Below are 22,384 nucleotides of genomic sequence, written 5' to 3'. Positions count from 1 at the left end.
TGGGTGGCTCCCAACAAAATTGAAAGCACAATAAAGCATCAAACATTAAAAACTTCCCTAGATGTCTTCTAAATGTCAGATAGTTGTTTATTTCCTTGGCATCTGATGGGAGGACATTCCACAGGGTGGGCACCACTACCGCGAAGGCCCTCTGCCTGGTTCCCTGTAACCTCATTTCTCGCTGTGCGGGAACTGCCATAAGGCTCTTGGGGCTGGACCTCAGTGTAATGTCAATTACCATTAGGATAAACCTCCTCTGAAGAACATTGGTCCCTTCAGAGTCATACTTATCATTGCTAGCTGTGGTCAGAATGAATAGCTGAATATTTCAATTATGTACTTTTCTCATTTTCTGCTACTGTGTTTCTCAGAAGTACAGAAACATTAGGCTATACATGGAACATCAATTATCTTTTATCTGTGAGTTTTACAGCAGTTTGTAATACAAGGTAGTAGGATTTATGACCAAGAAATAGGAAGATGTCAAATAATTAATGGAGCGTGACTTTTACATTACATAGAGCGGGGTTTGTGAAACCCATGTAAGATTTCAGCATAGTGGCAGAAGAGGAATATATTTCTACTTACACTTTAAAGTCTATCAAGCAAGTACATTTTTGTCAGTTATCTAATGCTGCAGAAAGGACTTATGGAATGTTTTGGTAACCTTTTTCTTCCATGCAGCTTTATTTGCATGTGCCTCCTTTTGTCCACCCTTGGCACCCTCTTCGTGACCCCATGGACCAGAGCACACCAGGCACTCCTGTCTTCCATTGCCTCCCACAGTTTGGTCAGACTCATCTCCGTAGCTTCGAGAACACTGTCCAACCATCTCATCCTCTGTTGTCCCCTTCTCCTTGTGCCCTCCATCTTTCCCAACACCAGGGTCTTTTCCAAGGATTCTTCTCTTCTCATGAGGTGGCCAAAGTATTGGAGCCTCAGCTTCACGATCTGTCCTTCCAGTGAGCACTCAGGGCTGATTTCCTTCAGAATGGATAGGTTTGATCTTCTTGCACTCCATGGGTCTCTCAAGAGTCTCCTCCAGCACCACAATCCAAAAGCATCAATTCTTTGGCGATCAGCCTTCTTTATGGTCCAGCTCTCACTTCCATACACCACTACTGGGAAAATCATAGCTTGAACTATACAGACCTTTGTCGGCAAGGTGATGTCTCTGCTTTTTAAGATGCTGTCTAGGTTTGTCATCGCTTTTCTCCCGAGAATCAGGCGTTTTTTAATTTTGTGACTGCTGTCACCATCTGCCGTGATCATGGAACCCAAGAAAGTAAAATCTCTCACTGCCTCCATTTCTTCCCCTTCTATTTGCCAGGAGGTGATGGAACCAGTGGCCATGATCTTCATTTTTTTGATGTTGAGCTTCAGACCATATTTTGCGCTCTCCTCTTTCACCCTCAACAAAAGGTTCTTTAATTCCTCCTCACTTTCTGCCATCAAGGTTGTGTCATTCGCATATCTGAGGTTGTTAATATTTCTTCCGGCAATCTTAACTAGCTTGGGATTTATCCATCCCAGCTTTTCGCATGGTGAATTCTGCATATAAGTTAAATAAGCAGGGAGACAATATACAGCCTTGTCGTACTCCTTTCCCAATTTTGAACCAATCAGTTGTTCCATATCCAGTTCTAACTAGTTTTTTGTCCCACATAGAGATTTCTCAGGAGACAGATGAGGTGATCAGGCACTCCCATTTCTTTAAGAACTTGCCATAGTTTGCTGTGGTTGACACAGTCTAATAATAATAATAATAATAATAATAATAATAATAATAATAATAATGTATTATTTGTACCCCACCCATCTGGCTGAGTCTCCCCAGCCACTCTGGGCGGCACCCAATTGAATGTTAAAACAATACAGCATTAAAGGTATTAAAAGCTTCCCTAAACACGGCCACCGTCAGATGTCTTTTAAAAATAGGATAGTTGCTTATTTCCTTGACATCTGATGGAAGGGTGTTTTTGCAATTTGGTCTCTGGTTCCTCTATCCCTTTGAAATCCAGCTTGCACTTTGGGAGTTCTTGGTCCTCATACTGCCTAAGCCTGCCTTGAAGAATTTTAAGCATAACCTTGCTAGCTTGTGAAATGAGCGCAATTGTGCGGTAGTTGGAGCATTCTTTGGCACTGCCCTTCTTGTTACTCCTATTGTTATAAATTGGCCATCATTAAGGTGTGTGTGGTGGGGGATGTGTATAGGCCCAACGCAACTGAAACCCCTTGGCAATTTCAGACCTAGGCAAAGGGCCATACTAGATGAAGACACCATTGAGTATTGTGCATTTAAATAGTAATCACGTGTGCTGCCCCTGAAAATATCAGTACCTTTGTGGCAGTGTTGAGGGGTGTATGTGCTTTAATCCAAAGTGGATCAGGCCCTTTGTGCCTATGATTTGCATGGGAAGAGAAGCTCTCATTAGCACTAGCTTAGGACTGTGGACTTTTTTTGTTGCTTTATCGTCCAAACCACTGCCAGATCATAAAAAGTGTCTGAAGGTTTTCTCAGTTTCAGAAATAACATGTTATGTGCAAAAAATCTGTTTACTGAGAAGCACAATTCCAAAATTGTGTTCTGTGTGTGCTTGGCAGGGGGTTGGACTGGATGGCCCTTGTGGTCTCTTCCAACTCTATGATTCTAACTAGTTGCATTGGTCCATTGGATCCTTTGTGCTTTCTAAATCTGTTACTTCTGAAACAGATTAAAGGAAATTAAATGGTGGGCAGAAGATGAGAATACATAATCAGATACCAACCTGATCAACACAAAAGTGAAGAAACATATTGTAAGGAAACAAAAACAGTCTGTAATGTTATTTCTTAAAGACACATAGAGGAAATCAATACTAAACTATAAATTCTGTGCCTAGTGTTTTTGTCCAAATGTTGTCTTTCAGGGTAGCGGGATTTGACAGTGCACAGCTGATAGCAGAATTGCATCCTAGGAATACTAGGCCTATTATCCTATACACAGTTACATTGAAGGGAGTCCCATCGAACATAGTAGGATTGACTTCAGAGTAAAGGATCAGAGGATCAGGTAAGGCACACTTTTTGAAAGCTGTGATTTGTGGCGAGTGTATTTTCTAGTTATATATTCATGAATATTCCTACTTGCTGCATGTGGCTACAGTGGCATCATAATCTATATAGATCACAAACTACAGCTAGCTTTGTGCCAAGTGAAACCTCCAAGAATGAAACAAAACCCTTTCCTGGCAAATTACATGTTAGGTTCACAAAACAATATTCATCATTCCCCCACAAGCCAGCTTCTCCCAACCTCCCACAGTTATATTCAGAAATGCATGGAATAAGCTTATTAGTCCCCCCCCCAATCTTATCCAGCAAAGAAATAACATTTTAACTTGTTTCATTATATACCTAATAATGTGTTTCCAAGAAATGAACATGTATTTTTGAAGAGGAAGTTATTAACCATAGAGTTGTAGCTATTCTGTATGAAGGAATAAAATGGATGGTTGGAAAGGAACACACTGAGTATGGCTATAAGTCATGCAGGAACAGAAACCTGCGCTACCCTTTTATTACTGTTCTAGGAAAAAAACAAGATAATGATACCTACTGCCTATTGCGTACTCCTTCATTTAAATGATTGCCCTTGCCAAATTGATCAATGCTCATAATATTTTTAAAAGGTGGCTCCATTTCATCATATTTAATTTGTGGGGTATTGTGGCATGAGACACAGTCAACTACAGACTTTGCTATAGATTACGATTGTATTTTTCAAGCTTTCTACATTCAGGGCAACCCTTTCCACATTGCCTGCTGAGGATTCTGGGGCATATCCTAGGCATCAAGAAAAGCATAATGTAAATGTAATAAATAATAACTATTACTTGGGCTCCATGTAAAAACCTCAGGAATTGTTCCCCCGTGATTCTCCCATGAGGAAAAAAAATTGCATGCTGGAATATGGCCCCAAATTTCATCGTGCAGCAGCAGCAGCAGCATCCATGATTACAGTGCAAACCCCTTATGATTTTTTGGGTTAACAGGGTTGCAAATGGTGTCCCCCCCCCCGAAGCAGTTAACCAGGAAATGAGCACTAAACTTTTTCAAAAGCCAAGCCATAGACCCCCTACTTTTGAAAATGTTGATATCTCCATGGTAGTTTTTGCTATGTGAATGGTGCCACGGACCCCTTGGGTGGGTTACATGGACTCCCTGAGGTGCATGAACCACCCATTGGGAACCACTGCTTACAGCATTCCACACCTGACAACAATCCTGACAACAACTTTGTGAGGAACAGATGGCTTGCCAAAGGCCACCCAATGAACTGATAAGGTGAGATTCGGATCACTAGCTCAACAGAGTATCAAGAAAGATGAACCTACCGGTACTATCCTGAGCCCATAGGCAATCCACTATCTCAGTTTTTGCAACAAAGGGATAAAATTAATATCTACCTGATAGAAATGTTGTAATGAATATTGAAAAATAATAATGTGAGGGAGCACTTTCAGTACTCCAAAATGTGTGATAGAAATGATGTGAAGAAACAAATAAATTGAAATTGATATAAATGATGATAATTATAGTTATTCTTCAGCTGCCCCTATCTTTTTGAAGAAGAAAGAACGAAAGAACGAAAGAAAGAAAGCTGGTGTATGGCAAATTCTGCTCTGCATCCAGTCTTGGAGAAAGTCTACATTAAGCATCAATTATACCATTGCTCTGTCTACTGGTTGCTCATGTAGGTGTACAATACTGTAAATACCTGTTTTGTGGGACATCTTCAGGCAAAGAAAAGGCTAAGGAGTAAACCCTACACAACTCCAGAGTGAAGTCCCTAAGACAGTGGGATGAAGCCTTGCATGCCTCCTTCTTGGGACTCCTGCGGCCATGCTGGTGCCAAATGTATCGTTCTGTTTTCCTTTGGACCATATCAGTGAGGCCAAGAAGGGGGTCTTGTAATGTGAGCAGCCCAGGACCTCCATACAAACTGCCCAGGCGAGGTCACTTCAGTGCTGCTAACACAGGGGTCTGACTTCACCTCCAGAAGCCCTGAGACAGATGGATGCCAACAACTGTGACTACCCACAAAATGTTTGGCATGCTTCAGAATCATGGAGTTGTAAAGGACTTAAAGGTATCATCACCCATGTTCACTGTTGTAGGAAGGATATTATCTCCTTCATCCATCTACTCAGCCCACAACTCAGCCTACACAATCCAGGCCACAGTGTGATACAAGGAGACAGCAAGCGGACCACAAAAGAGGCCAGCAGAGCAAATAGCTCCAGAGGACTCCAGCAAATGAAGCAAGCTGTAGGAGAAGCTAATAAAATACTCAGGGCCATTATAAATATTACAAATATACACATTATTTAGATATAAACTTAAGGAGCTTCCTTATGCTGAGTGATATCAGTGATGTATCTGTGGCCCCCGCATGTTCTTGTTTTCCAACTCTCGCTTTCCCCAGCCAGCTTAGCCAATGGTAATGGATGGTGGGAGAGGTATTCCAACAACTATAGCCTAATGTCCTGATTAAGGGAAGTAATAGTCCTGCTCTATTTGCCTTGGCCAGACCCCACCCCACTGTGTCCAGTTCTGGGCACCACAATTTAAAAAGGACATTGACAAGCTGAAATGTGTGAAGAGGAGGCTGACCAAGATGATCAAGGGTATGGAAACCAAGCCTTCTGAGGAAAGGTGGAGGGAGTTGGTGTGTGTGTGTTTAGCCTGGGAAAGAGGAGGTTGAGCGGAGATATGATAGCCATCTTCAAATATCTAAAAGGCTGTCAAGGAGCAAGCTTGTTTTCTACTGCTGCGGGCGGTGGGTGGGTGGAGTAGGACCCAAACCAATGGCTTCAAGTTACAAGAAAGGAGATTCCATCTAAACACCATGGAAGAACTTTTTGACAGTGGAATGGACTCCCTCAGAGGAGGACTCTCCTTCCTTGGAGGTTTTTAAGCAGAGGTTGGATGGCCATCTGTCATGGATGCTTTAGTTGAGATTTCAGCATTGCAAGGGGTTGAACTAGATGACTCTCGGGGTCCCTTCCAACTCTACAATTCTCTTCATTCATTCATTTATTTATTATTGATTTCATTTTACATGAAACTCTACAATTCTATGAACTTCTGAGTACCCAATCTAGTGCACCCAGCTGCTGCTTTGACTGGCAGCAGCTCTCCAGTGACTCGGACAGGGGACCTGAGGGCTGGGAGTGCCAATGAAATTAAGAGTCTTCAATTTGGATAGCACATACTCTCCTGCCCCTAAGGCTAAGGCCCTTCTCTAGTAACCCAGACAGATTCTGAGCAAGAGCGGTTTTGCTGAGAGAATCTGAAGAGGAATGAAAGACGCAGGTGGCTCAAACGTTTTGTTCTATTCTCTTTTAAAATGAAAGCCAGAATAACAAAAAAGGGGAAAGAAAAAGGCAGGAGCAGATCAAAAAGTGGAATGAGCCCCATGGAATGTTAAAAGTGGGAATTCTGAGAAACAAAATGCTATTTTTAACTTTGAAACTTTCAGCTATTAATGTAACAGCCCGAAAGGCAGTTTAACACTTTGACCATGAATTGCAAGGAAGCCTTTGATGAGATGCACATTTGGAAGCTGAAGGCCAGGGGTAATATCTTATGATTTCTTAGGTCTTCTTCTCACCCCTTGTTCTCTGGCACAAGGCTCAATTTTAAAAAAAGAAAATGGGGGGGGGGAGAGAGAGAATTGCCAGTTTCTTTGATGAAAATTGCCCGAGGAAAATACCATACTAATAAGAAGCAGGCAAAGCTTTATGCAGTAGATGTGAAAATTGCTAAGACTGCAGAGAGGAAAAGAATAATTTGTTCTCTCTGTTCCAAGAAAACAAAGCTCCACATATAAAGTTAAAAAGATATAACCCTATTCTTTCCCAAATGTATTTTGCACTCCACCCCTAAAAGATGGACAGAAATGGATCCCAAGTGCATTTTTCACACAGGCAGTTGAAATTGATCCTCACCCAATTTATGGACTGAAAAAATACAACCTTTGAGGCCTCCTGTCCCATTTAAATGTGGGGTTTTATGCTCTGGGGAAGCAGTAAACTATAACTCCAGTTTCATATTTTGAGAGTTCAGCAACCCTGGAGCAAAAGAGCAATGGGAAGGTAATCCAGAATCTCTTAACCATACATGCACCCGTTCTGCATCATCTTGACTGACTGATTGCTTGAAGCAGCAGATGCTGTGGGCATTCTGCTGCATCATGAAAATAAATTAAAGGCTTTTTACTGAAGAGTAGGTAGATTCCTTAGTTGGCTGTGTGCACTTGATCTAAGGACAGACCCTCATGAACTGACATATTGTGTGCATGTGAGGGCTCAGGGGACACATAGTCAGGGACACCTGAAGTATTCTTGAGGGGTGGGTGGGAATACTTCCCTGTACAAAGTGAAAAGCAATCTGTGTAAGCTGCATTCATTTAATTTATTTGTTGCTTTATACAAAAAAAAGGCCTTAAAGTGACTTTCAAAAGGTTAAAATAACAAAACATTCATGACACGCTGGTCCTGCGACCTATGCTGCGTACAATGTGTGCTGATGGAACCAGGGCAAACTGAATCCTTCTGAGCATGTACAGTGCAGTTCCACAGCATTGCAATAGATCTCTTTTAAACAGGGCCGTCTTGAGCATACCTGGCACGACGGATCCCTCCGGCGCCCCCCCGTTTCCCAGCGTGGCGGGTGGGTGCAGCGCGGCTGCCGCCTGGAGGGCCAGCGCCCTGCGCCATCCAGCCTGGCTGTAGGGCCGGCCCTGGGCCAGGGGGCGCTGCCCGCCCCCTGTTGCGACGCTCCTGCGCGCGGCAGAGGCAGCCCCAGGCCTGTGCGCCTCCCAAGAGCGACCTGAAGCCGCTGAACAGCTGAGAGGCACGCCTAGGGCTGCATTTGGCGCGCCTGGGGCAGTCTCCGCCGCGCCTCTCAGCGGGCACAGCGGCACCCCTGGTGGCCTGGCGCCCTGGCGACCCGCGCCACTGGACCTGGGCCTAGAGTCGGCCCTGCTTTTAAACTTCAGTGTGCATTTGCACTAAGACATGTGCACAACAATACTATTCATTTACTGAAAGCATTTTTAATCCCACACTTTTATCATAAAAGGCTCTCAGAGCAGTATTCATAGTTCAGTAGCAAGCCAATCTTTGCTCTCAGGCAAAAGTCAAAACACACAAGGAAAAGGGGAGCAGACAGGCCAAGCGAGCTCAGGCACCAATTCTGAAAGTTACAGTTTTAAACATGACTAGTTGGAATGTTAACTGCTTAGGTAGTCTTATGGAATAGCCCTTGCTATGTGACAATATTCCCTGCAAACACAGGAACTTAAGAAGAGGCCTCCTGGTTCCAACCCAAAGACCTATCTACTCCAGCTTCCTGTTCTCTCAGTAACCAACCAGACTTGAGTTTAATAGCACTCTTCCCACTCACGTTCTCAAAAACTGGTATTCAGTCATATTGTCACCAATATTGGAGGTACTACTGTATTGTGATTGTGACCAGTAGCCATTTATTGCTTTGTACTCTATGAAATATATATTGTTCATCCCCCAATGAGATAAGAGAGAGTTTTTCCCAATTAGGGCTTGTGCAAAAATGACCATAGAACAGACCCATAACCTCTTTGCTAAATTCTTTCTCCGGTTCATTTCAGAAAATGCAGGTACTGTATGTAAATTATATATACATATATACTTCCTAATGCTCTAACAGAAGGACACTGGCTATATATTCAACTTTAAATAACAGGGCTCCCATAGAAGGACTGCAACACCCTGATAGCCATCTAATCTTTTTACAAAAATGTATTTAAAAATATAAAATCTAAGAACACAAGGCAGGAATGATTTAAATTTGAAACAGTTACAATCACCAGCTGCATTCCTCCCCTGTAATCTCAAACCCCCTAACTTTCTTCAAAAGACACGTCAAATAAGTATATATATATGCAAAAAACAAAAAACAAAAGCCACAGTGGGTATGCAATTTTAATGAGCAGTTTGCTCATGAATTTGTTGGAAATCCATGTGACTTAGAAGCAGAAACAGGAGCATGCTCTGAAATTCAATATACAAAGGCTGCTCTGCTCAGCAGGTGGGAGTGAGCTCCAAAATTGATAGCCTCTGTGCATTATGTGAATTCGAAGCTCATGTGCTCCAGACTGTAGGCACCCTAGTGCTATCCGCTATGGCAAGGAAACCATATGGAATTCCAAGTACCTATCGCACTGTGTTTATTCGTAGATCCAGAAAGATCCCAGGAAACAAACTAGTCCCAGATGTGTGCAGGAGCAGTGAGGAACAGGATTCAAGGATGGAGCTCATCTGCTCTGCATTTCGTATATTTGTATTTTGATGATATTGAATGTTTGCTGTAAGCCACTTTGGGCACAACTTGTGGAAAAAGCAGCAGTCAATGTACTGTTTCCAGGTTCACTCCCCTACCCCATCATAGAATCATAGAATCTTAGAGTTGGAAGGGACTCCAGGATTCATCTAGTCCAGGCATCCCCAAACTGCGGCCCTCCAGATGTTTTGGCCTACAACTCCCATGATCCCTAGCTAACAGGACCAGTGGCTGGGGAAGATGGGAATTGTAGTCCAAAACATCTGGAGGTTTGGTTTCCAGATCTTTGATCACCTTGGTTGCCCTCCTTTGCACATGTTCCAGCTAGTGAATACCCTACTTAAATTGTGGCTCCCAGAACTGGACACAGTATTCCAGATATGGCCTGACCAAAGGCAGAATAGAGCAGTACTACCTGGTATTTCATCCCTTGATCATGACACTTTACTTCTGTTGATGAAGCCTAGCCTAGCATAAGTGTTTCTTGCTGCTGCAACAGTTGACTCATGTTGAGCTTGTGGTCCACCAAGACCCTTAGGTCCTTTTCACATGTTACTATTGGCAAGCCAGGTGTGATGGACAGCAGAGCCAGACCAGTGCCTCAGAATTCCACCAGAGGGCTGGAGCCTCTCTCTGATTGGCTATCACGACAGCTAGCCGGGGTTGGGTTGGGTGGAGAAGCACTTTGGGTGGGAGAATATAAGGAGCAGTTTCTGAGAGATGGGGATTAGGATAGGGTTTGTCTGAGAGAGTTGGTTCAAATTTGAGTCTAAGCCTCGTAGCTTAGATAGGAAGACGGTGTTGTTGAGTGTCTTGGGAGAGTATTCAGACAGGAGTGAACTGGAGGGCTGAGTTTGAGCAGAAGTAGAAGCTGTGAGGATAAAGTCTCCTTGGGTCTCCTTCCAGTCAGGAGGGGAGAGATCTTCTAGGTAGAGAAGACTCCCAAGCCTGTTAAGAGGGGTGAGGTGACCCCCTGGGTTTGTTAGACTAATTGGAATATCTCAGGAATGGGATGGTAACTGACAAAAAGTGCCCCTTGCTCATGAACCAAAGTGTTAAACTGTGAAGGAAGCTGTGCTGTGTTAAAAGTATTTAACTGTAATACAACAAGGTTGTATATTGTCTCCCTGCTTATTTAACTTATATGCAGAATTCATCATGCGAAAGGCTGGACTAGATGAATCCCAAGCCGGAATTAAGATTGCCGGAAGAAATATCAACAACCTCAGGTATGCAGATGACACAACCTTGATGGCAGAAAGTGAGGAGGAATTAAAGAACCTTTTAATGAGGGTGAAAGAGGAGAGCGCAAAATATGGTCTGAAGCTCAATATCAAAAAAACCAAGATCATGGCCACTGGTCCCATCACCTCCTGGCAAATAGAAGGGGGGAAATGGAGGCAGTGAGAGATTTTACTTTCTTGGGCTCCTTGATCACTGCAGATGGTGACAGCAGTCACGAAATTAAAAGACACCTGCTTCTTGGGAGAAAAGCAATGACAAACCTAGACAGCATCTTAAAAAAGCAGAGACATCACCTTGCCTACAAAGGTCCGTATAGTTAAAGCTATGGTTTTCCCAGTAGTGATGTATGGAAGTGAGAGCTGGACCATAAAGAAGGCTGATCGCCGAAGAATTGATGCTTTTGAATTGTGGTGCTGGAGGAGACTCTTGAGAGTCCCATGGACTGCTAGAAGATCAAACCTATCCATTCTTAAGGAAATCAGCCCTGAGTGCTCCCTGGAAGGACAGATCGTGAAGCTGAGGCTCCAATACTTTGGCCACCTCATGAGAAGGGAAGACTCCCTGGAAAAGACCCTGATGTTGGGAAAGATGGAGGGCACTAGGAGAAGGGGACGACAGAGGACGAGATGGTTGGACAGTGTTCTCGAAGCTACGAACATGAGTTTGACCCAACTGCGGGAGGCAGTGCAAGACAGGAGTGCCTGGCGTGCTATGGTCCATGGGGTCACAAAGAGTTGGACATGACTAAACGACTAAACAACAACAAGTCATAACTAAGTAAAGGAATGAGAGGGAAGAAACAGAAACTGAGTTAAGCATTTTACCATCTATTCTAGAAACCTGAGCATCTACCTGAAGTGCAACAACTGATTTTTTTTTAGCAACAGTAGTTTAGGAGAAGCTGTGCATTTACTACTTTGTTTTAACACCTGCAACATCTTTAGATTTAGTTTAAGTAATAAGTTAATTTCTACTGAATGAAAGAACACAGCTCCTGACCCATCTTTGTTTTATTTTGTTTTGTAAATAAAACCTTTCTTATTTGTTCAATTTCTGCCTAAGACTCCAAATCACCAATTTTTCCCTCACACAAGAAGCCAAAAAGATAAACTGTGGTAATTTAGAATTTTAATTAATTGGTGTACCTTGTGGTAGGTTCAGTTGGGAGCAGTGGTTGGGAGCAGTTAGCGGTGGGATCTGCTACATTTAATTGCATTTAGTAGTAGGTCCACTACATGAGGTGTCCCCCATCTTATAATTGTGCAGCTGGTTCTTACTGCCTAGTGTTGTTGTTGTTTAGTCGTTTAGTCATGTCCGACTCTTCGTGACCCCATAGACCAGAGCACGCCTGGCACTCCTGTCTTCCACTGCCTCCTGCAGTTTGGTCAGACTCATGTTCGTAGCTTCGAGAACACTGTCCAACCATCTCGTCCTCTGTCGTCCCCTTCTCCTTGTGCCCTCCATCTTTCCCAACATCAGGGTCTTTTCCAGGGAGTCTTCTCTTCTCATGAGGTGGCCAAAGTATTGGAGCCTCAGCTTCAGGATCTGTCCTTCCAGTGAGCACTCAGGGCTGATTTCCTTAAGAATGGATAGGTTTGATCTTCTTGCAGTCCATGGGACTCTCAAGAGTCTCCTCCAGCACCAGAATTCAAGTGCCTAGTGTAGAATCTGACATTTGTCCCTATTGAAATTCATTTTGTTACTTTGGGCACAGTTGTTCTCCAAACCCATGCTCGGTCTTGGCAATCACAGCATCACATCATAGACTGACTGTTGAATGATCTGTTCTAGGACCTTGATGACAAGCTCAGCAGTCAGTAGTTACCTGGGTCTTCTTTCCTCCCTCTTTTGATGATGGGGACAACATTTACCCACATTGAGTCTCCAGGGACCTCACCTGCTCTCCTGAATCCTCAAAGTTTATGGACAAAGGCTCTGAGATTACATCTGCAAACTCCTTTAGTACCTTTGAGTGCAGCTCATCAAGGCCTGGAGATTTGATTTAATTTAAAGTAGCTAGGTGTTCCCTTACCATCATAGGAGAAAGGGAGTATCTAAATGTAGTATATAAAGAAATAATAAATGCATGGATGGTGAGCTGTATTTATCTTAGTAGATTACTAGTTGTTCTGGGTGTATAGATATATCCCAGACTGCCCATCCACTGGCTGGATTAACAATGTTCCAGTATTTTACTGACTACCTGAGTCTGTTTTGTGGCACTTGAGACTCCACAACTTGTGACAATTCATCACTCATACAGCTGTCATTTAAGGCTCATTTCTAATTTTGGTCACCCAACAGAATTGTACCACCTTATTCAAGGTTTACTTTGCAACTCAGGGATGAAAACATATTTTTTCCAAAAAGGATGACCACTGAGAGGAAATAAGATTATCATAAATTCTACTTGAAGATTCCCTATTAGCATATTTACCAACTGAGTAAAGTGGAGGATGGTAAATATCATATTTTTCTGTGTATAAGACGCCCCCATGTATAAGACGCCTCCTATTTTGGGGGACTCTGATTTAAGAAAATGGGGGGATGTATACATGTACTGTATAAGACGCCCCCAAATTTTTGACATTATTTTTTAAGATAAAAAAAACCTAGTCTTATACACGGAAAAACACGGTAATTGCTAGCTAAACATAATAACAGCCTGGCATTCTGAAGTTAAGCGGTAACACATAAGATACAATTATTAATAATGAGGCAGTTTGCAAAACTGTTAGTGGTTTCATTATTGCTTCACATGATCCTTTCCCACAAACTTTTAACGTGGCATTTCAAAACCCATTTAGGTGCCTTAATACAACACTGAAGTGAAACCAACCATTTTTTTTTGTTCTGAATGGGGCAGCACTCACTTGTTGAGACTCTTTGAAAGGTTCTAACCAGCCTCCCCCCAAAGCCATCTGAATTTAATTTAGTGTCGATGTGTTCAAATTGTTTCCCTGTAAACTACTCCCTAATTTCAAACTGCATCACAATTCCCCTTCAGACATTAATTTGCATAAAAATGTTTCTAGATTTTTCTGCTTTGCAAATAACTATAATAGTAATATCTCACTGTAATAGCAAATTACTTCCTATATTCAGCATCTTTCTTAAAACTTTGAGGGTCTCATAAGTTGAGGAAACATTATTTACTGCTGAATGTCAGTGTATAGTCTCTGGTCAGTAACTATACTGCAACAAAATGCTCCTGTCTAAAAGGAGAGCTCCTGCTCAGGGTTCCAGCCAGCCATTTCTCCCAAGCAGGGTATTCCACTATCCCTCTTCCCCCCCACCATGCTCCATTTTTCTTTTCCATTACTACTGTCCAATAATGGCCCCTGTGTTAAACCAGTCTTCATTGGGCTGTTTTTGTGGGATAGTCACCCCCTTAGGTTTTCTTTTCTAAAACTTTTTTCTACTTGTGCAAATCTTGTGGTTCTTCCAAGCACGTTGTTTCACAGATGAAGTTGTATCTCAGACAGTATCCATCAGGGGCAGGGAGGGAATCTGACTCAAAGGAAACCAGTTCACTATTTGCTCAGTGGTTCTCTGAGACAGAATAAAGCAGGAGAACTGTCACCTGCCTCAAACACATGGCCAATCTTTTTGCAAGCTCCATGAACACAAATAGTCTGAAGAATGAGCTAATGCTACTCTAGTGTGCATTAGGGCCTTCTGGCGGTTCCTTCACTGCGAGAAGCAAAGCTACAGGGAACCAGGCAGATGGCGTTTTCGGTAGTGGCGCCCGCCCTGTGGAACGCCCTCCCATCAGAGGTCAAGGAGATAAACAACTACCTGACATTTAGAAAACACCTAAAGGCAGCCCTGTTTAGGGAAGTTTTTAGTCTGTGATATTTTAATGTATTTTGGTATTTGTTGGAAGCCGCCCAGAGTGGTGGGGAAAACCCGGCCAGATGGGCTGGGTATAAATAATTAATAATAATAATAATAATAATAATACTAATATCCCCTCTTGGGAGTTTTCATTCTAGGCCACCAAGCTGAGGAGTAACTAGAAGGACAGAGGCAGCTACTGGGAGACCTGAGTGACCCTAACTTCTGACTTTAAATTAAGCAGAAAATGTTCCATAGCACAATCTAGTTAACATCCAGCTGGAGCTAAGCCTTTTCGAAGTCTGACTGATATCAGTGGAAGAATTCAAGAGGAGTTTAAATCTCTTCCCCTGAAATTAATGGGACTGAAAAATAACTGAACTTTGGCTGAATCATGCCCTTGGTCTTTTATTTCTGAATCAATAACTTCATTGTAAACTTGAATAGATGGAAAAAACACATTGGTTGCCTTTGATGATACATATTGATTTCCATGCTGGAATAGACATAAGTCTTAGTGAAGGTGAAATAATTTTATAAGACCAACAGAATCCTTAGACCAGGCACCCCCAAACTGCGGCCCTCCAGATGTTTTGGGACTACAACTCCCATGATCCCTAGCTAACAGGACCAGTGGCCGGGGAAGATGGGAATTGTAGTCCAAAACATCTGGAGGGCCAAAGTTTGGGGATGCCTGCCTTAGACTGGTTTTCCCCCCCCAAAACGAAAAATGTTGCTTCATTTTACTTACATGTTGAAGTAAGTATATTAGAGAACTCTCCTGAACAACTATGACAGGAAAGGGTGTTATCTTAATTGCATGAAAGAGTGTCTCCACAGATGCCATGATTTGGTCAAAGCGACCTCCGAGTCCACCCAGCGTCACAATCATGTCAATCTAAAAGAGACACAAGCAAACATTGGTAAATATCACTGAGAGCATCTGCTGTACTTTTCCTTTGGATAACTTATATATGTAAAAAGTGCAGAAATACAGTTTAAGGAGATGCCCAAGAGGTTACAGAAATATCTAGCACACTATTTGCAGAGTATTCAGAGAACCTGGAAGATGGAGAGGGAGCTGAACAGATTGGGCCCATTTAGCAGGGCTTTTTATTCAGCCAGAACTTGCTGGAACTCAATTCTGTCACCTCTCAGATGGATGCCATTGCCCTTCTAAGAGTATGAGGGAGGTGTTCGTGCTGAGTTCTGGCACCTCTTTTTCTAGAAAAATAGCACTTATTATTTATTATTTCAGTAAGACTCTTTCACCTCTTGAGACTGAGTGGCTTAGTGTTCAACTGGTGGCAATCCTGCAGGGAGACTCAATGTACTATCTCTGTATGAGATATACTGCACAGCACATAGAGGTGTACACAATACAGATATATTTAAAAATCCATCCAGATACTAATTATGCATTTCTTATTCTTACTATTAACAACAATAATATAATATAGCACCATCTACTGTACAGGTGAAACTCGAAAAATTAGAATATCATCGTAAAGTGCATTTATTTCAGTAATTCAACTTAAAAGGGGAAACCAATATAGGAGATAGACTCATGACATGCAAAGCGAGATATGTCAAGCCTTTATTTGTTGTAATTGTATGTATGTATGAATATGTAATTACATAATAAATGATAATGGCATAAAGGAACACCTGGTGAAAATTAATAACTCACACAGGAAGAAGAAAGGAGAACTTCACTAGGGAACTTATAAATTACTAAATGCAATGAAATGCAAGAGTGAATGATATTTGATGGCTAAAGCCCCAGGACTGGGCACTACATTACCTATGGTTAACACTTTATTTGGAATCAGTGTGTGCAGTGTTCAAAACTCCCATTGTTCTAGGCGCATTTTGCGATAGGGAATTTCATGACTGAGCAGTTTCTGAGCTCTGGGCGCAATACAGCGCCTAAGATTTCAGATTAAAACTGCAGAGTGGAAGGAAAGCGGGAGTTTTTTTCTGCTTCCCCACTTTCAGCTACTCTCTGAAGACTGGAGAAGAGACTCTCTTAAGAGTATTAGGTGGTGGGCAGGGGAAGGACTAGACCATGTGAAAAATAATATTATGAACATAATATTTTAGCTGCAGTTCATTCATTTCCAGCTTTGTATTCTTGTTATAAAAAAATCACACCGAGACATTCCGTTGTTGCACCCATAACGTAGGTTTAAGGTGCCATTTAGCTCCTAGCCTTCATATCTCAGTTTATAACATGGAGTGTGTGTATAAAGAGTTTGACACTTAAACCCTTTTACGGAACTGTACTGCAATTGTAGAACAATGTAGAGAAATAAAATTAAAGAATAGTACATTTTTGCCAAGGTACCCTTACAGAAAGCAATGGAAGTAAGTCTAATATAAGTGCAAGGCTCAGTTTCTGTAAAGGTGTGTGTGGGGGGGGGGAATGTGAGAGAGTGAAGAAAGAATTATAAAACAACAACAACAACCAAAGTCTAAAATGTATGTATGAAAGCAATAGAAACAATAAAAAGAAAGACTTGGGAATTAAGCCTTAACTGATTTATTCTTGAAAGCTTTCACCAACAAGGAAAGATGAGATCATCTAAATGGAGGACTCCTGTGTGTAAGACAAGTATTTACCTTTTGTTATATAAAATGGAGCAAGTTTAAAACGAACTATTTCATAAGATGTCCTGTGGTTCTAGCATTTTATTATTTCTTAGCAAAGCTGCATGAAAATATACTTGTGACTTGGAATACATCTGAATCTTTTGTGTAACGTCAAAGGCTTTGACTGTCACCAAAATTTTCCCCAGCCCAGCCAAAGCTCTAAATTTAGACTAACTTGACTTTTGTCTATAAAGCAACATACCACGAAAAGCCTCACCAACCTTTATTTAGGCCCAATGAAATTCTGCAGGCTTTGTAACAAAAGTGAAAAGAACTGCATTCCAATCCAGAACTATCAAGGGAGCAGAGAAATAAAAAAAGAAAACTCTGCCAATTGCTCCCAGGGAGGATTTTAATGGAGGCAATTAAAAATATTCTCTTCTAAACCTCTGCACTGTGGCATAAAGCCCTGTGATTTGACTATTTGATTCTGTAATATAGTGCAAAATGAATGGAAGAACTGGTAGATAAAGTTAGAAACAAGGGTGAGCCTCATGTCTTTAAATGAGGGTCTGCTATGATCACGTGTGGAGCATATCTCCAGCACAGCCCTTTTTGTCCCTGTGAGTTGTCAGTAACACAATTTAGTGCTTAGTGTAGCAGTGCCAACACTATAGAACTCCCTGCCTATTGATACCAAACAGGCATCTTCACTGTAGTCTTTTCGGCATTTGCAAAAAACATTCTTGTTTAGTCAAGCCTACCCAGATGCTTAAAAAGCTGAGGTAATTTTAATCTGTTTCAGTATTTTAAATTTTGTTTTAAAGTAGGGTTGTGAATTTTGCTTGATTTTATTGTTTTATCTTTCATAAAACTGCTTTGAGGGGTTTTTCTTACGATCAAGTGATGTATAAATTTTATGAAATTAATAAATAAATATAGCATCAGAGTTCCAGGACACAGTAAGAAATTTCACCTTTTTGACATGCCCGGAACATGCATTTACTCAGGCTATGTGAGGGTAACTAAAGGGCCCCACGACCATTACACTTTTCTACTTCGGATGTCTTTCCAATTTCATTCTCTGTCACAAGAGCTATCTTTTTCATTCGAAATACAACCCAGTGGCTGGCTTAAAGGGCTGTACAGCAATTATTTGATGAACAATTAAAGGAACTAAGAGTGGAAACAGAAAATGTTCAATGGAAATGTATTGAATGAAGCAGAGGCTGAAGAAGATTTACAGCAGGCATCCCCAAACTGCGGCGCTCCAGATGTTTTGGCCTACAACTCCCATGATCCCTAGCTAACAGGACCAGTGGTCAGGGAAGATGGGAATTGTAGTCCAAAACATCTGGAGGGCCGAAGTTTGGGGATGCCTGATTTACAGTTTTCTGGGAAAAATAAAGGTAAAGGTAAAGGTACCCCTGACCGTTCGGTCCAGTCGCGGACGACTCTGGGGTTGTGCACTCATCTTGCTCTATAGGCTGAGGGAGCCGGTGTTTGTCCGCAGACAGCTTCCGGGTCATGTGGCCAGCATGACTAAGCCACTTCTGGCAAACCACAGCAGTGCACAGAAACGCCGCTTACCTTCCCGTCGGAGCAGTACCTATTTATCTACTTGTACTTGGCGTACTTTTGAACTGCTAGGTGGGCAGGAGCTGGGACTGAACAACAGGTGCTCACCCCATCGCAGGGATTCGAACTGCCAACCTTCCGATCAGCAAGTCCTAGGCCCTGTGGTTTAGACCACAGCGCCACCCGCGTCCCTCAGGAAAAAATACTAATGATGATTTGCCAGACCAAGAGAATGGCTTTACACAGATGTCTGAAGGACAGGAACAATATCATGTTGGAGCTATGATATTGAAGGTGGGGAAGAGATTCATGTAAGGAGAAATTAAAAAATATTCTGTGTCAGCAGAGACAAAGTTGAGAAAGAAAGGACTCTGTGTACAGTTTGGATTGAATTCAGAGGAAAAAGCAACCAATCCTCTTGCAAAAATTTTCAAAAAAGAATGGAAGAGAAGGAATGGAAATCATATTTTTCTAAAAAAAATAAGGACAGAAAATCATGGCCAACCTGAAATGGGATTGGAAAGAAATGGAAGAAATGGATTTGGGTGTGAATTAATGACTATAAAATACGTAACCAAGTATGGATCATTCTCTTATTACATAACCACAGCAAATAAACTCTTGAGAGAATAAAGAACAAGGAATGAATGTTTTTTTTTAATATTGGAGATAAAGTTGGATTGGAGGAAGACTATTGCTGACTTACTTACAAAGCTTATACCGAAATAAAAACTTAGTTGGTCTTTAAGGTGCTACTGAAAGAATTTTTTTATTTTACTTACAATAAGTATTAGATAACTTCTTTTGGAATTATTGTTTGGAATGAAAAAAGAGTGAACTTGAGACGCCCAAACTGAAAAAAAACTGGGGAAACATTGCATAGCAGATGGAGGGTCAGCTAGATATTACTCTGGGTTGAATATTTTACTATTTTGAGGGACTCTTGTATATATAACTGACAGACAAATAGTTGGCAGTCCCTTTTACTTATTCATTTTTTCTTACTTTTTTCTGTAACTTATTATTCTGTTATTACAGTACTTCCTTTAATATTCTTAGCTTTTTGTTATCTTTCCCTTTATTTTTTGTTTTGTTTGTGCTTTGTCTGTTGTATTGTTTACAGTCCTCTACTCAGGGTTTAAGGAAGGGTTAACTTGCAGATGGAGGAGATGGAGTTGGTGAAGGACTCTGTGTGAGAGGCAGGGAAAGAAAGATTTCCCAGGATGGGAGGTTGGGAAAAGAAATGGAAGCTCCCAGGAGAGAGCTGTGAGGGTCTACCTTTCTCTGTGTTGGTCAAGTTACGATTTACCTCTGAAAGAGGTATGCTTCTTTTTCTCTTCTTCTTTTTTGTTTTGTTTTTGTTTAGATTATTTTTTAAAATATATTAATAAAATATTATAAATAAATAATAAAAAGAGCCATCTTTTTAGGTAGCTGATGCCTGTTTGGCTTTCTACCTCAAGTCACATGACTTAACACAATATAAATGAGCCTTAGACTTGGAAAAACATCAAGAGACTCTCGAAAGGCTGTGCCATTCAGTGAACATTGGGAGAAAGATTCACTGCCACAAAATGTGTATTTACCTGCAAGTTGTTCTTTTCTATCTTCTGCTGGAGTATCTGAAGGCACTTGGTGAAGTCTGTTAAGTCTTGATCTGGGGTCTCTATGAGTTCACACCCCTACGAGAGGTAATAAAATAGCAGAAAGAAAAGGGCAGATGTTCAGGATCAAGCCCACCTTCAGAACCAAGCACAATTGTTTTCCTTGCTTTCTGATGCTTTGATACTTGTGTCTCGGTATAGAAAGTACTCTTTTCAAAATACAGACTCCATTTAGAGACAAGCTTTTAAAAATACATTTCAATATGTATTTTCCATGATGAAGTCTCCAATTCTGTGGCTGTTGTGACATCAGAAAACAGGTTTCTGCTACTTGTGACCTACCAAACCCAATAAAACCCACCCAATATAGGCATGTGGGTTTTTTAAATTAATTGGTTGTTATTGAACGTACAAGATTCAATGAATTTAAATTCAGGAGCACCATTGGAAACCTCATAACCTTAAATACATAAGCAATCAACATTTATAAATATTATGTATGATGCTGTAGGATAAGGCATGCATTGTGGCCTACTAGAGGGAGGGTAAACATTCTTATACAGTGGTACCTCGCAAGACGAATGTCCTGCAAGACGAATTTTTCACAAGACGAATGCGTCTTGCGATCTGATGGTGACTCGCAAGACGAATTCGTTTTGCAAAAAATTCATCTTGCAAATCGCGGTTTCCCATAGGAATGCATTGAAATTTAATGTGTTCCTATGGGCAAAAAAAGAAATTTCAATGCATTCCTAGGGGAAACCGTGATTTGCAAGATGAATTTTTCGCAAAACGAATTGACTCGCGGAACGAATTAAACAGTGAACAAAACAATTAAGTTTATTTAAGGGATGATCTTACAAGCATAGAAATTATTATTGGTTTCTCAAGTACTTTTCTTTAAACTTAACCTTTAGTATTAGTTCTTCCCCTGTTCCTCCCTGACTGAAGTTCCCTTCTTATTACTCTTACAGATTCTGCACCACAGCTCAACTCACTAGCTTCTCTATCCCTCTCTCTATCTAAAAATCCTCTCCTCCTCTCCCATCAACTCCCCCTTCTGATTGCCTGCTTCTCCTTATATACCCCTGCTTCTGCCTGGAGAGCTCCTATTGGCTGTTTACCTCCCTTGCAACTTAACTCTTGCTAGACCCTCTAGAGGTGAAACGCCACACTCCCCCCCCCCCGCTTCCTCTTCTGCCAACATGTAAAAGTGATGTGGAGAGAAAAGCTTCATCTTTACCCTCAGTACAGGAAGCAATTTTTGTAAATGCAGTTAAAGCCATTAAACTTGTTAACAGAGTACAGATGTGGTGACCTGTTTCCAAATGTTTGTGTTAGCATATGAATACTACTAACAGTTCCAGCAACAGTAAATTCCGGAGAGAGGTCATTTAGCAAACTCAAGTTAATTAAGAATCATTTGAGGACTACAGTGTCTCAGGAACTTCTTGTGGATTTGGCCAGGGTAAATACTGAATTCAACATTGCCAAAGCAATTAATTTTCATACTGTGATTTTAAGTATTTCACAAAAAAGGCCAGAAAATCAATTTTTAAAAAGTAAATGTATATCTAGTATTTTTACTAATGCTAATGCCTCCAGTATATAAATTAAACAAACAAACAAACAAACAAACAAATGAATATGCCTTCTGATGATCTGCATTGCAATATAAAATGATGCTTTGATGTGAATTCTTTTTCCTTATCTGTATTGTAGCATAAACAAAGGTGTTCATATCAAATATCAAATACACTTTCTTAACTCTGGTCCTCTTATCTTATTAATATTTATTGTGGAAGAAGTATAATAGCAAAAGGTCTTAAATGCAGAAAATTAACTGCTGGTGCCTTACTATAAGAAAAGGAGCAGCAAATCTACTTCCAAAGACTGCCATCATTGACAATAATTCCCATTTTTTTCTACAGAAAAAGGGAGCTTCTTTCCAGGTCCCGCCTCATAATGAGAACAGCGAATGGCTGAGGTGCTGGACGCTGAAAAGGACAACCTCCACTGGAGGAGCTTGTGAAGCTCCATCTCTCACATGACTTTCACAGCTCAGCTACCAAGGTTTTTAGGAAGCTAAGTTTCTGAAGCTCAGCACCCTGCATAGAACCATTTGCTGATTTTAGCTCCCTACCTATAACTCAGCTATTATG

At 41.3% G+C, this 22,384-nt stretch overlaps 1 protein-coding gene across 6 annotated transcripts in view; it reads right to left on the bottom strand.

The window, feature by feature from the left end:
• TPK1 (thiamin pyrophosphokinase 1) overlaps positions 1–22,384 on the bottom strand; it is a 207,881-nt gene that overhangs the window by 56,271 nt on the left and 129,226 nt on the right. For all 6 annotated transcript variants that reach the window (XR_009558356.1, XM_035101357.2, XM_060280546.1 and 3 more), the window contains 2 exons: positions 20,205–20,300; positions 15,200–15,346 (listed from right to left, as the gene is read on the bottom strand). Coding sequence is in view for 5 of the 6 variants with exons in the window: in XM_035101357.2 (XP_034957248.2) it covers positions 15,200–15,346; positions 20,205–20,300 (243 nt within the window). In the remaining variant the exon portion in view is untranslated. The remainder of the gene's footprint in view (positions 1–15,199; positions 15,347–20,204; positions 20,301–22,384) is intronic.

This window comes from Zootoca vivipara, chromosome 12 (genome assembly GCF_963506605.1).
Source record: "Zootoca vivipara chromosome 12, rZooViv1.1, whole genome shotgun sequence".
Lineage (NCBI taxonomy): Eukaryota > Metazoa > Chordata > Lepidosauria > Squamata > Lacertidae > Zootoca > Zootoca vivipara.
This window is presented reverse-complemented; position numbering and strand designations above follow the sequence as displayed.